This window comes from Lynx rufus, unplaced genomic scaffold (genome assembly GCF_022079265.1).
Source record: "Lynx rufus isolate CCGP_SWC_20201006 ecotype Redwood Valley unplaced genomic scaffold, mLynRuf1.p SCAF_43, whole genome shotgun sequence".
Taxonomy (NCBI): domain Eukaryota; kingdom Metazoa; phylum Chordata; class Mammalia; order Carnivora; family Felidae; genus Lynx; species Lynx rufus.
This window is the reverse complement of record NW_025814860.1, coordinates 814,544-827,020: the sequence shown is the minus strand read 5'-3', so window position 1 is coordinate 827,020 and position 12,477 is coordinate 814,544. Positions and strand designations below refer to the sequence as shown.

Genomic DNA, 12,477 nt, shown 5'->3' with positions numbered 1-12,477 from the left:
GACAGATCACCTTGCCCATCACAAGTGACAGGAAACTCGTCCAACCAACGCGCACTTTCATGGTTTGCGGAGGGAAGCGGCGGGCACCGTGCCAGTTCTGCTACAGCAACTCCCGTGGCAGCCATCGAGGCGGCTGCTTTACCGCCTGCTGCTTCAGCCCAACAGGCTGCCACAGGCCCGTCCTGGAGCTCGGACCTCAGCCGGGGTAAAACCGCACACATTTACGCCAACACTCGGTGTGCCTTCGGGGCCGCCTGGGATCCGGAGACGTTCCGGGACCTACAAGATTTCCTTAGCTCCAATGGGGATGAAATTTCAGATGGCTCCTACGTCTGAAATGTATTAGAAGCCTCACTTCGGCCAGCAGCTCTGACTGTCGTTAAGGGCATTCAAGACTTGGCTCCCTGGAGGCCAAAGGAAACCACTAGGCTGCTATTTCCACCAACAGTGCCGCTGTCAGGGAGGCCGGTAGCTAGACCTCAGTCATTTTCCAAAGGGATGTTCTTCCAAATGACGATCTGGAACAACTGACCAGAGATGCCCAACGATTGGCCCCAGAAGAGAAAGACAATGTTGGAAACATTGGTAATTGTCGGTTTGATAAAAGTTCGACCAAGTAACACCCCGGCCCCGCCAGAAATTCCAAAGTCCCACTTGTTACCACCAGACACGTATTAAACCACTGGTTTACTCACAAAATGATAAGGTTCATGAACAAACATGGAGAAGTATTAAGAGAAGTGCCACGAGAAGTGCCCGCCTCGCTCGCCCTGCCTGTCAAACATATAATCTGGAGAAGCCTGCTCGTTTCATAAAACGTGCTCGTCTCATGGACGTAATATGTTTTGGTCACGGTCCGTATCTTTTCTCACTGGGCCGAAGTTTTCCTTGCACACAGGCCCCTGCCATTTCTGTGGCTAAAATTCTGTCAGAAAACATTACCCCTATGGAACCGCTCTCCAGCTATGCAGTGACCAGGGGACCCATTTCCCAGGCGGGCGCTGCAGTGAGTCTGTCCTGTCTGGCTGGTTGTGCAGCGTCGTCACCGTGGGTGAGTCACATTCACCTAACGGCACCGCTAAGACTCAGTTGGCAAAATGCGTAGAGGCCCTCCAACCATCGTGGCCTAAAGCACTGTGGCTGGTCCTATATCTGAGATCCCCCGCCGTGGGGACTCCTAGGCTCTCACCCTGTGAGGTCGTCACAGGGTGTCAGTGCACTTGGCCCCTGCCACCTCTGACCCACAGCTGATAACAGGAGATGCACTTCAATGTTGTAAAGGCCTAAATGCTTCCATTAAAAAGAACCATGCTTTGACAGAGCAATCTTTTCACCGTGCGCTCCTGGGAGACGGTGACCTTAGATCAGCCTTGCCACCTGGAGGCTGTCAGAAAAGAAGCCTCCAGAAAGACTTTCTTCCCCACTGGAAAGGTTCTTATCAGCCATGGGTAACCAGCCTTTGTGCTGCCGAACTACAGGAAATAGACTCTGGATTCATGTGACGCATCTAAACGAAGCAGTGAACCCCGAGTGGCCCTGCGTGCCATCTGGTGACCTGAGAGCACAGATTTCCTGGAACTGAGGCGGACGAGACCGCTTTGCCAAGACGTGCAGCCCAGGCCCGTGCTCCTTCTCCTCGCCGCTGCAGCTGCTGTCTTTCATGACAGGGACGCTTTCGTCTGCATTTCCCACACCCTCGAGAAAGGGCAAACCTCTTCGTTTATGGCCTTTCGCTGAAGCCTCGTCATGATCCAATGACACATGAATCTTTCATTTTCACAAATGTTTTCTGAAGAGCGAGAAGGTTCAGAATTTGCAGAAGTCTTTCCTTCGTCGAAACTATTACCCAGATTCACGGTGTCTGAATTTACAAGTGTACGTGTTGTATCCGTGAGAACACCTCTGGTTCCACACAGCGCGTTTGAGATGACAGTACTGATTTAAGACGTCTTTGAAGTTTTGCCGTTTTGCAAGAAGTTCATCTATTGCTTTCTTTCTCTGCTTGCACTGTATCCTCCCAGATGCACAGCTCATTCTTTCAGGGTGCCCCTGCGGGCCCGCTGTGCTGCCCTCGTGGCTGTCGTCGAGGGAGATTTCAGGAGGAAGACACGGCCTCAGTTTGCTTCCGCAGGGAGAACCCTTCCCCCTACGTCAGAGTAAGTGCTGGTAAGTATTTCAGTCGGCTCCCTTCACACCTGGTCCTGGCTCGTCATATGATTTGGCCTTATCGTGTTACTTCCTCTTTTGTATGTTATCTTAAGGTCTGTATTTTGTTACTTCTTCAAACTTTTAAAACACGACGTACCCAACAAGGAGATGATCTCCAAGGCTTACGGCACTGGAACCGTACAAACTTTAGGCTTGTGTACCTTCAGGCTGCCTTTCTCCGCCTCCTGACCTTCTGTGTTACTGAAACGTGGCCCTAAGTGGTTTGCAGCAAGCTATGCACTTGACCTGTGATGTGGGACAGGACAACCAGGCAAGGTCCTTTCTGGCACGGAGGAACAGGACCACTAAATATGGAAAACGTGACTTGATCAGTGATGCTTTCAAAGAAAGATCTTGATCAAAAAGGGGAAATGTGAGAATAAAGGGAAACCTCGTTTAGAAAATGGAGTCGGGGGACGCCTGGGTGGCTCAGTTAGTTGAGCATCGTACTTCGGCTCAGGTCGTGATCTCACGGTTTGTGAGTTCAAGCCCCACATCGGGCTCTGTGCTGACAGCTCACAGCCTGAAGCCTGCCTCAGATTCTGTATCTTCCTCTCTCTCTCTCAAAAATAAATGTTAGAAAAAAAAAAGTCAGGAGGCCGGCAGGGGGCGCTCTCAGCCCCACCTGCCAGGTCGGTTGCAGACTCCACAGGAAGAGACCAACCGTGCAAGTGGATACGCAGCTGGCCCTTGGACAACAGGGCTCTGAGCCGCGCTGTCCACTTACACACTGACCTGCACATTTCTTTGTAAATATGGTACAGACTAAAGATATTTTCCTTGTGATTTTCTTCTCTTTTCCCTAGCTTGCTTTATTGTCAAAATACAGTATGTAACACAGATAATTGCTTCTTGGCCTTTCGGCTAAGATCAAGTGTAGTACAACACGTATTACAAAATATGCGTTAACCAACCGTGCTACTGGTAAGGCTTCCGGGCACCAGAGTTTTGGGGAGTCTAGTTACATGTGGATTTTGACTGCTTGGGGGCTTGGCCCCCTTGCCTATAAGTTGTTCAAGCGTAGACAGCTACCCCAGCAGGAGGGAGGTCCCCTCCCACAACAGCCCAGCCCCCAGCTCACCCCAGGGGACGTTTTGTCTACAACAGCCTCCCCGCACCCGCAGAAGAGCCTCCTCTCCCGGTTCTGCAGACTTGCTGTGGTTTTGCTGTAACTTGCTCATCCCGGATGCAATTCTCTGCTACTCCCCGATGAGGCCGTCCACCCCCCAACCCTACAGCGGGGCCCGCGGGCCACCTGTGCTCACATAGCTGCGCCATTCATGGGCTGTTAACATGGCCCCTCCTGGCCTCAACAGGTGTCCCCAACCAATGCCAGCGGCAGCGGGCTCTGGCCTCCTTCCCTGCAGCTCTCTCTCTGCCTCCCCTCCCACCTCAAACAGGTTGAGGACCTCACGGCGGAGGTGGGGCGGGGGGCGGCATCCCCACGTGAGGCTCTACTCCAGGGCCTCCCCGAGGGGCACTTCCCACCCGCCCTGAGCCCCACCAGGAAGAACTTGGAAATCTGCGGCACGCAGGGTGAGCAGTGGATGACACGGCGCAGGCGAACTGCAGCCCACAGAAACCGAACACGGATCCCAGCAAAGGACTCAGAGACAGACGACGCAGTCCCACTAAGAGCTGAGACCGGGGCCGTGAAAGTTTTCCCGACCTCGGCACAACGCTGCTGCGTGTCCCGGGCTGAGTGGTGGCCCCTAAATCTGTCCACCTGGAACTTGTGACCGTGACCTTATTTTGGAAAAAAGGTCTTTGCAGATGGAATTAAGGATCTCAAGAGAAGACTGCTCTGGATTAGGGTGGCCCTAAATCCGAGGACAAGCGTCCTTCTAAGACACAGAGAACAAGACACGGACACAAGAGGGCCAAGTGAACACAGAGGCAGAGACGGAGCGATGCATCCGCACAGCAAGGCACGCCGGGGCCGCCAGAAGCAGGGGATGCGTGGGATGGACGCTCCCTCAGAACCTCAGAAGGAGCCAGCCCTGCCCACCCCTGGGTTGCGGAAAGTAAATTTCTATGGCCTTAAGCCGCTCGATTTATGGTGCTTTGGGATGGCAGGCTCAGGAAACTAACGCACCCGGTCAGCCCCGGGCTCCTGCGCGTGTCTGGGATACGGACACAACGTGCAGGGCAGGGCCTGTCCAGAGCCTTCAGGATGGACATTAACTGCGGCAAACGTTTCCTCCCACTTCCAGCCCGCGGCCTCGGGGTCCAGCGACCCAGTCCTTATCACTGTGCGGGGCCGTTGCCCCGCCCCCCGATATCACCAATCCCGGCAGTCACCGGTGGAGCAGCCAGCCTGGGGTCCGGTTTACCACCAAGCACCGGGCCGGGGGACTACGGTCTGGCCGCGTGCAGTCCGTAAGTGGCTGTGGCTGGACTGACAGATGGCCGTTTACACCGTTCTAGTTGCTTTACCATCAAACCCTCTCGCTCCAGAGCAATGATTTACCTGCCAGGTTCGAACTTGAACTCGGTTTGGCTCCACGGTGTAAACGTTTTCCTCGTGCATGGCTAACACTGGAGATTCACACAGGAAGGTTCCTAGGACGAGAGATGAACAGGATACGACGGCAGCCCACCTTTGCACACGTGCTCACACTTCAGCTCCTCACGCACGTTTCCTTCTCGCCCCGGCCCTCACCACAGCGCAGTGAGGGGTGCGTTCTTGCGGGAAAGCGAGGCCCGAGGCACGGGGACGGCGCGTGCAGGCCCGGGGCTGGTGCGGGGCTGCGGCACTAGGGACCCCGCCCTGCCCCACTCACTAGCCGTCTCCTCTCTCCTCCAACTAGTAGCTGGTGCGGCTGTTCAAGCAGGTGTCCGTCCACTCTAGGTGGACCTTTGGAGGCCACCAGCCCTAGTCTCTGGGTCTAGACCGGTTCTTATCTAGTCAGGGAGGTGATGACACACACGAGACAGAAAATACGTCAGCACCTGCCGTGCTGTGTTCCCGTGAGGCAAGAAGTTCATCCCTGCCCCGAGGGGGTCTGCCCTGGAAGAGAGGACGTTAAGTGAGGCCAGAACACGAGGCAGGGCAGGAAAAGTCTTCTAGGAAAATTCAGGCAATGAAGTGTTAGAGGAGAAAAGGAGGGAGGGGTTGGGAAGCGGGGACAGCCTCCTCTGGGGTGAGGGAGCAACACCCCCAGGGACGCGAGAGCGGCTCAGACAAGCCCACAGGGAGAGCCTCCCAGAGCACGCGATGATCGGACCCGTGGGGTCAGCACGGGTGGACATGACAACCGTATAGGAGAGCCGGCCGAGAAGCGCATCCCGAGGGTCGTTCGGGTATGCTGGACACGACCCCCAGAGCTGTCAGGTCCTCATCCCTGGAGCCGTGAATGTGAGGATAAGGGCAAAGCTGGAGGGTTGTGAGATGGGGAGATTATCCCGGATGACTCAGGTGGGCCCTAAAGGCAACCACAAGCGTCCCCGTAAGTGGGAGCCGATTTGCAACAGGAACGAGGTGACGGTGCGGGTAGGCCCTGGAACGGTGGGGCCCAAGCCAAGGATGGCCAGCAGCCGCCAAACGCTGGAAGAAGCGAGGGACAGACTCCCCAAGTGCTCAGGGGGTAGCGCGGCCTGTCGGCACCTCGATTTGGCCCCGGGGAAAGTGAGTCTGGACTCCTGACCTCTACGGCTGTGAGAGAGAAAATTTCTGCCTAGGTTGTGGTCACTGTCACAGCAGCCCCAGGACACTCCCGCAGGCCTGTGAAGAGTGAGGGAAAGGCGCCCGTGAGAAGGAGGCGGAGGCTGACAGAGCGTCTCTGACAGCCCATCTCACGTTTCCAGACACAGGCTGGCTTTGGTCAAGGTGCCACGGGGCTCCTGCTCTGAGCGGGTCGGGAACCAGTTCAGAAGCCGGGTTATCGTAGCAACCCCCTTCCCCAGAAAGCACTGCGGCTGTTCACTGTCCCGGCGCCCAGGAGGGCTTCCGGGCCACCCCCGCTGGCTTTGGTAGGGTGCCGCCCATCAGTGAAGGGCCGGAGCCCTGGGCCAGGGCCCACACCACGGGCACCAGCACCCCTGTTAGATGGCGAGAAGATAAAAGCAGGGTGCTGTGAGCCCCCCGTGGGGGGACAAGGCTCTCACCTGCATTCCGTAACGTGGCTCCAGAAGGCTCGAAGATCGCCACCTGTTTCCCGTTCCAGACAGCAACAGCATCCTATAGAGAGTCACGGAGATCATAAAGCAACCTGCCACCGGCACCCTTACCGCCCCGAGTGACCCAGACAGCTGGCCAGGTCCTTTGTCCACACCGAAGAGCCCGGCCGAGCCCAGCGTCCCCCGCACGGTCACCTTGGTGGCGAACACCCCGCGGATGTGCATGTCTGTGCGCAGGCTGTGCGTCACGCCCGTGGACAGGAAGGACACGCTGAGCAGGCTTGGGGAGGTCTGCACCACGGCCACTTGCTGGTGGAAGTGTGAGCACATGGCCTGCTCGCTGAGGATCACCACGGAGCTGATGCTGTTGACCGCCAGCAGGCTCTTCCGCGAGCCCCACTGGGTTCCGCGCCACAGACGAGACGAGAGTGGGGCAAAGAGGAGGGAGGCGCGGTCAGGACAGCGGCACACGCGCGGAGCGTCGACAGTTTTCCCGGCACTACCTCCCCTCGTTATGGAAACCGATTTACAGATTTTTATGCGTAAAGTACGCGCTGTACAGAAAACCGTAAAACGCGGACGCTCGAGGTGTGACGCGACAGGGAGACACTGGCGTGGCTGTCCCGTCTCCGGTCTGTTCTGACCCGTTAATTGTCAATTTAGGGATGTTTAGTCTTTGTAAACGGACAGCAGGCTGACACAGTGTATTAAATCGCGTGGCTCTCCTCCGGTGACACGAACTCCTGCTTTGATAACTTCACATCACCCTCCAAATCTACCTCAGTCTGGCTTTGGCTGCGCTATCCCGTTCCACGGCTACGTTTACCCATTCGCGACCAGCGTGCACTGTTTTAATTGCTGTAGTTTTGAGATATGTTCTGGTCGGGGATACGGAAATGTCCTGATTCTGTACGTGTTTTCCTCAGCCATGTGCCATGTGCTCTCCCAGAGGAGTTAACTTTGTTGAATTCCTCCGGAAGGGAAAAAAAAAAAAGGTCATGATTTGCACAGACGTACATGTAATGGGTAAGTTTACTTGGGAAGAAATGATACTTTTATAAGATCGAGGCCTCTCTTTAAGGAATGTCTCAGCGCTTACTTGGTTTCTCTTTAAGTTCTTCAGGAAAATTAGCAGGGCTCTTCCTATCTCTTCAAATCTGAGAAAGTCGTACGTTCTCTGCCGACCTGATAATAATCTATGCTATTTGCAGCCATTCGTTTCGGCCTCGGTAAGATATTTAACTCCCTACTTCACCGAGAAGCGACTTTTACCTCCGGCTGCGCCACAAGGGTCTAAGGGTAGCCCCCAAAGTGCCATATGGCGCCCCTGACCACTTAGCACGTGTGTCCTCCTGTCCTGACCCGGCTGCGCTCAGGTAGATCTGGTCTCAGAGGACCGCACACCGCAGGTCTGAGGACCAGGTCTGAGGCAGCAGGTCAGGAGCCCTGAGGCGGGGGCGGGCACAACTCGAGGAAAGTGTGAGGCAACGGCCACCTAACGCTCTGGAAGTTGGGCAAGAGGCAAATGAAGAAGGCCTCAGGAAAGTCCGCTGGACCCGGCAGGAACAGCAGCGTCTGTGGCGCCCTCCCTCCCCCCCCCCCCCCAGGCAGGTGTGGCCGGGAGGTCGGCTCCCTGTCTCATCGCGGCCACAGCATCTCCCAGGTGGCGTTTCTCACTCCCCCGGCTCCACGTTGTGAGGGTGGGGTCCCTGCTGCTCACGGGGTGCCCGAGAATGCCGGGCCCCCACGCCCGCACCCCGGCTCGCTCATGGTGCGTGGGCTCCACTCTGGGAGAGGCGGCCTGAGGAGACCACAGGCCGCGGAGCCCGGCTCCCTGCTCGCAGGGCAGGCAAGGTATCACTGCACGGAAGTGACCACCGTCCCCATTCTGAGCCCTGGAGGGGGGACTCAGACTTTCTTCCCCCAGGAGGAGAGACAGCCCATGGGAACAGAGCTCCGAAGCGCTCCCCAGAGGAGGTGACCTCGCTGGAAACAGAACATGGGCAAGTCTGAGCCTCAGGGTGCTCTCGGAGAGAGCGGGGGTTTGGGTGTGAGCATCGGGAGGAGGCTGGGAGCTTCACGAGAGCTACAAGCTCCCCACAAGCCAGACCGATGCCCAGAGGGAATGGGGGACAGACACGCCTAGAGCGGCCTTACTGGGTCACAACGAAGTACCGACCGTGAGCTCAAAGACCACACCTGCCCAAATCGGATGGGACTGGACCGTGGGGCAATCGATGCCCAGAGCCACTGGCCAGCAGCTGAGGGCGGCTGAGACACGAAGTTCGGCAGATCAGGGAGAGGACGGTCAGAGAGCCTCACGGTCCCTGCTGCGCCAGGGGACAGAGACGTCACTGCGGTGGTCCACCCACCAAACAAATAAACAAGCGGCAGCAAGAAACCCTAGAGGCGGGGGGGGGCGGCTAGAGGAACGGTTTGCAACCAAAAATCGAGAGCCACGTAAAACAGGAGGGTATGACAGACACCCTGGAAAGTAAAAGCAAACAGAAACTGCCAGAAGGCCCAGACGTCACGTTTAACAGGCCTTCACAGCAGCCACTACAAACATATTCAAACAATACAGGTAACGGCACCTAGAGAAGCGAAGGAAGGTGTGACACTGCATCTCCCCAGATACGGGCCATCGACAGGGAGACAATTCATAATAAAAGAGCAGAAAAGGCATACGCCCAAGAGAAATGAAATCGTATGTCCACACAGAAACTTGTACACAAACGTTCATGGCCACGTGAGTCACAACAAGTGCAGACGTGGAAACAACCCATGTGTCCATCGATGGAACGGACGGAAGGAGAACGGAAACGAAACGTGGTCCATGCCCGCACTGGGCGCCCCTCAGCTGTGGGAAGGGATGAACCACCCACATGCACCATAACGGGCACGGACGGGGGACACATGACGCTCGGTGACAGAGACCGGACACGGAAAGCGGTGGATTGTACGGTTCCGTCTCTACGACACGCCAAGTGCGGGCAAACCCAGAGACAGAAAGCGCGCGCGTGTGCGCACAGAGGACAGGGGATGGGGGGTTGGAGGGGGAGGAGTGCACACTCCGAATACACTGAAAGGAAAACCAGGGTGTTACCCATGTCGACAAAGCTGCTGTCAGCGTAGAGAGAGGTGACGGAGAGAGGGTGGGTGGACGGAGAACACGGGTACCGAGGACTACACACCCACAGTCCCGTATCCACAGTTCCGAAACCCCAAAGGCCTTCAGAGTCATTCTGTTGTTTTTCTAGGGCCCTAGGCTGAGGAACTGGCAGGTTCAAAGCCAATCACGTCCTCCGCCGTCACAGGGTGGAGAGAGTGCCCAGCGCCCCGGTGCCGCGTACCTTGATGTGTATGATGTTGCCTTCGAGCTCAGCGGGGGTCTGAACGGCCCACCCGTCCTTGCCCTCGGCCGCTCGGCCGCTCTGCGGGCCCGGCAGTTTTTTCCACATGGCAACTCGCCCCTTATCGGTGCCCGCTGCCAGGAGACCTGCGGGTAAAAACGAAGCTCTCTGAGGTGAAAGGGTTAAAGGCAGGGGCAAAGGCTCTCAAACATCCGAACCAGCCCTCTGCCCGGTGAGCTCCGGCACCGGCCCCGCCCTCACCCGCGTGCGCCGGGGGTGCTGGCGCTGCTCCTCTGAATTTTCCACGAGAGCAGGGGCCTGTGTGCCCGTTCGGTGCTGCTTCCGGGGCTAGCCTGGCACCCAGTGCCCGGCAGGCGCAAAATAAACGATGGCCTGGCTCGTCGCCCGTTTTCCTGTCCTCCGTGTGTATACACGCGTGCACACGTGCGTACAGGCACATGCATGCGTATCGTTACTTTCCCACGCTTTTCCTCGCGGTTTCAGGAGGGAACACGGGTCACCTGCCTGTACCCACGGTGGCCACACTGTCGAGCAAACCCGCCGACCTTCACGTGCTGTCATTTTCCCGCTCCCCAGTGACTTTGCTCAGGCGATTGACAGTTACAACCCATCTACCGCTCTCTGAGTCGCCACCAGCCGTTTTGCAGCCCACAGAGCGAGGACTGAGGCCGCCTCTCTCTCTCCAGCACCCGACAAGGCTCACCTTTGACTTTACAGTAAGAAACACAGTTTATATTCTCTCCTTTCTCGAAACCAAACTTCTCTTCTGTACTCAGCACGTAATTCTCTCCTCCTTCCAAATCCCAGAATCTACAATGAAAGGCAGATGGCGCCATTCAGGGGACCATGTCGCGCCCTTCCCCGCCTCCCAGGGTCTTGCTCCATGTGCACAGCGATCGGGAAGCAGACGGAGCCCAGGGGACTTCGACACGAAAGGCCCACCGTCATTATGCTTAGATCTATTTGATGCCTTGTTCATATTCAAAGGGAGCAGGGTTCGTGACACACCAGGTCACAACGAGAACGAAGGGACCCCAACCACAGGCATTAACATGGGAGAAACCCAAGTATCACATGGAGCAGAGGCAGGCAGATAAGCCAAGACGTGATTCCACATACGCCAGGCTCGAGAAAACCACGCGTCGGAATCGGGACGGGCCTGCCCGGTGAGGGCCGAGAGGGGACGCCTGGGTCGGTGCTGTGCTCTACTCTCTGACCTCAGAGCTGGTTGTATGGATGTGACTCCAAAGGGACTGACCCTCGATGGCGGTGCCTGCCGAGCATCCGGGCTCTTACCTGAGGATGGGCTCCCCTACGGCGGTCACGAGCACACTGTCCTCGATCAACGCGATGTCTGCCCGGTGACCCGTCTTCCCACTCAACTTGACCTGATGACGAGAAACAACCTGAAGGAAGCACGTTGCTCTTTGGAGCCCAGAGCGTCCAGTGTGCGGTGGCCTGGTGGGGATGTGCCAGCCGGGTGGGTGGAGACACATGGAAAGGCGACGCCCACTCAGCCACACGACTCTCTGTGGTATGTTAAATGGCTAACGACTGTGGCTTCCACGCATGGCGCATGGTGAGCGCGTTTCTAGAGCAACTACCAAGGCGAGCCCCGTTCAGACATGACCACACGCTCTCGGGCAGGTGTCGTGACCCCGTTCTGCCCGGGCCCCCCGGCCAGTGAGAGGCTCACGGGGATCTGGACCCGGGTCCACATGACTCAGGACCCTATTTTCCACTGCTGCGCCAGGGGCACTAAGTAATTGTGTAAACACCTATTCACAAGAAATCAATCAGCTCGGTAACCTACAGGATCATCGTCAGGAGAATTTCAGAATTCTCTCAGGAACGTGGACTCAGCTGGTACAAACCAGGGGACTGGCCAGAGGCAGGGTGGACCAGCCCTCGCTGAGCGGCAGGCCGAGAGCGGTGGCCAACATGGGGCTGAGACACCTGCTCCAGGCCTCGCTGGATCTCGGCAGCCCCACAGCTGGACGTGTGCTGCCCAGGAGGGCGACTGACACGCCTTGGGGCAAAACAGGGCGCGTGCAGGGGAGGGGGGGCAGCGGCGGCTGTGACGGAGGGAAGTGAGGGCCCCATCTGCACAAGGGTGGGAAGCAGGACGTTGTCCCCCATCCCGTTCCCACCGTGAAGGTCAACTGAGCTGCTGCTGCGGGGTGAGCAGTTGTCCCTAGTCAGAGCCGGGTGTCCAGGCTGCGAGCTGGCCGCCCTCTCCCGCCCCCGCCCGTCGGCGGATTCCCGCAAAGCTCCTGGGAACGGAGTCACCTTCGTGACGGTCCTGGACGGCGGTGCTCAGGTCGGGTGAAGCCCGGCCCGGCCGCCCTGCTGCCCGCCTACCTTCATCACTTCCTCCGCTTCGCCCTCGGGCCTCACCACGAACAGGGACAGCAGCAGGCTCCGCGTGACCACCACCAGGGCCTCCCTCCTCTCCAGGTAGAAGAGCGCCTGCACCGAGCTGTCCGTGGACGCTGCCTCGGTGGTCTTGCCTTTCTCGTCCACATAGTGCACCGTCCCTAAGGGCAAAGGGGTCAGTCCAGGTGGGGGGCACTCGCCGGCGGTCCCTGTAGCTACTTAGGTGCGTTTGCAAAGCATAAACACGTCTATTATAAAACTTTACAAACCAAACATTGAAAAGCCGTCTGCACAGATTCCCCGGCCATGTCTGAAATAAGCTTCACTTCTCAGCCCTGCCCACCTGCCGGGCGGCCTCAAAACTCTCTGTTCCCCCTGCTGTGCTGACATTAGGTGCACA

General features: G+C 57.4%; 1 protein-coding gene across 1 annotated transcript in view; it reads right to left on the bottom strand.

Annotated features, from left to right (window-relative positions):
• Positions 1-12,477, bottom strand: part of IFT140 (intraflagellar transport 140) — a 71,161-nt gene that overhangs the window by 50,901 nt on the left and 7,783 nt on the right. The window contains exons 5-11 of the mRNA XM_047097841.1: positions 12,063-12,238; positions 10,998-11,089; positions 10,405-10,511; positions 9,681-9,826; positions 6,523-6,726; positions 6,316-6,388; positions 4,679-4,770 (exon numbers count right to left, since the gene is read on the bottom strand). Of these exons, the coding sequence (XP_046953797.1) occupies positions 4,679-4,770; positions 6,316-6,388; positions 6,523-6,726; positions 9,681-9,826; positions 10,405-10,511; positions 10,998-11,089; positions 12,063-12,238 (890 nt within the window). The remainder of the gene's footprint in view (positions 1-4,678; positions 4,771-6,315; positions 6,389-6,522; positions 6,727-9,680; positions 9,827-10,404; positions 10,512-10,997; positions 11,090-12,062; positions 12,239-12,477) is intronic.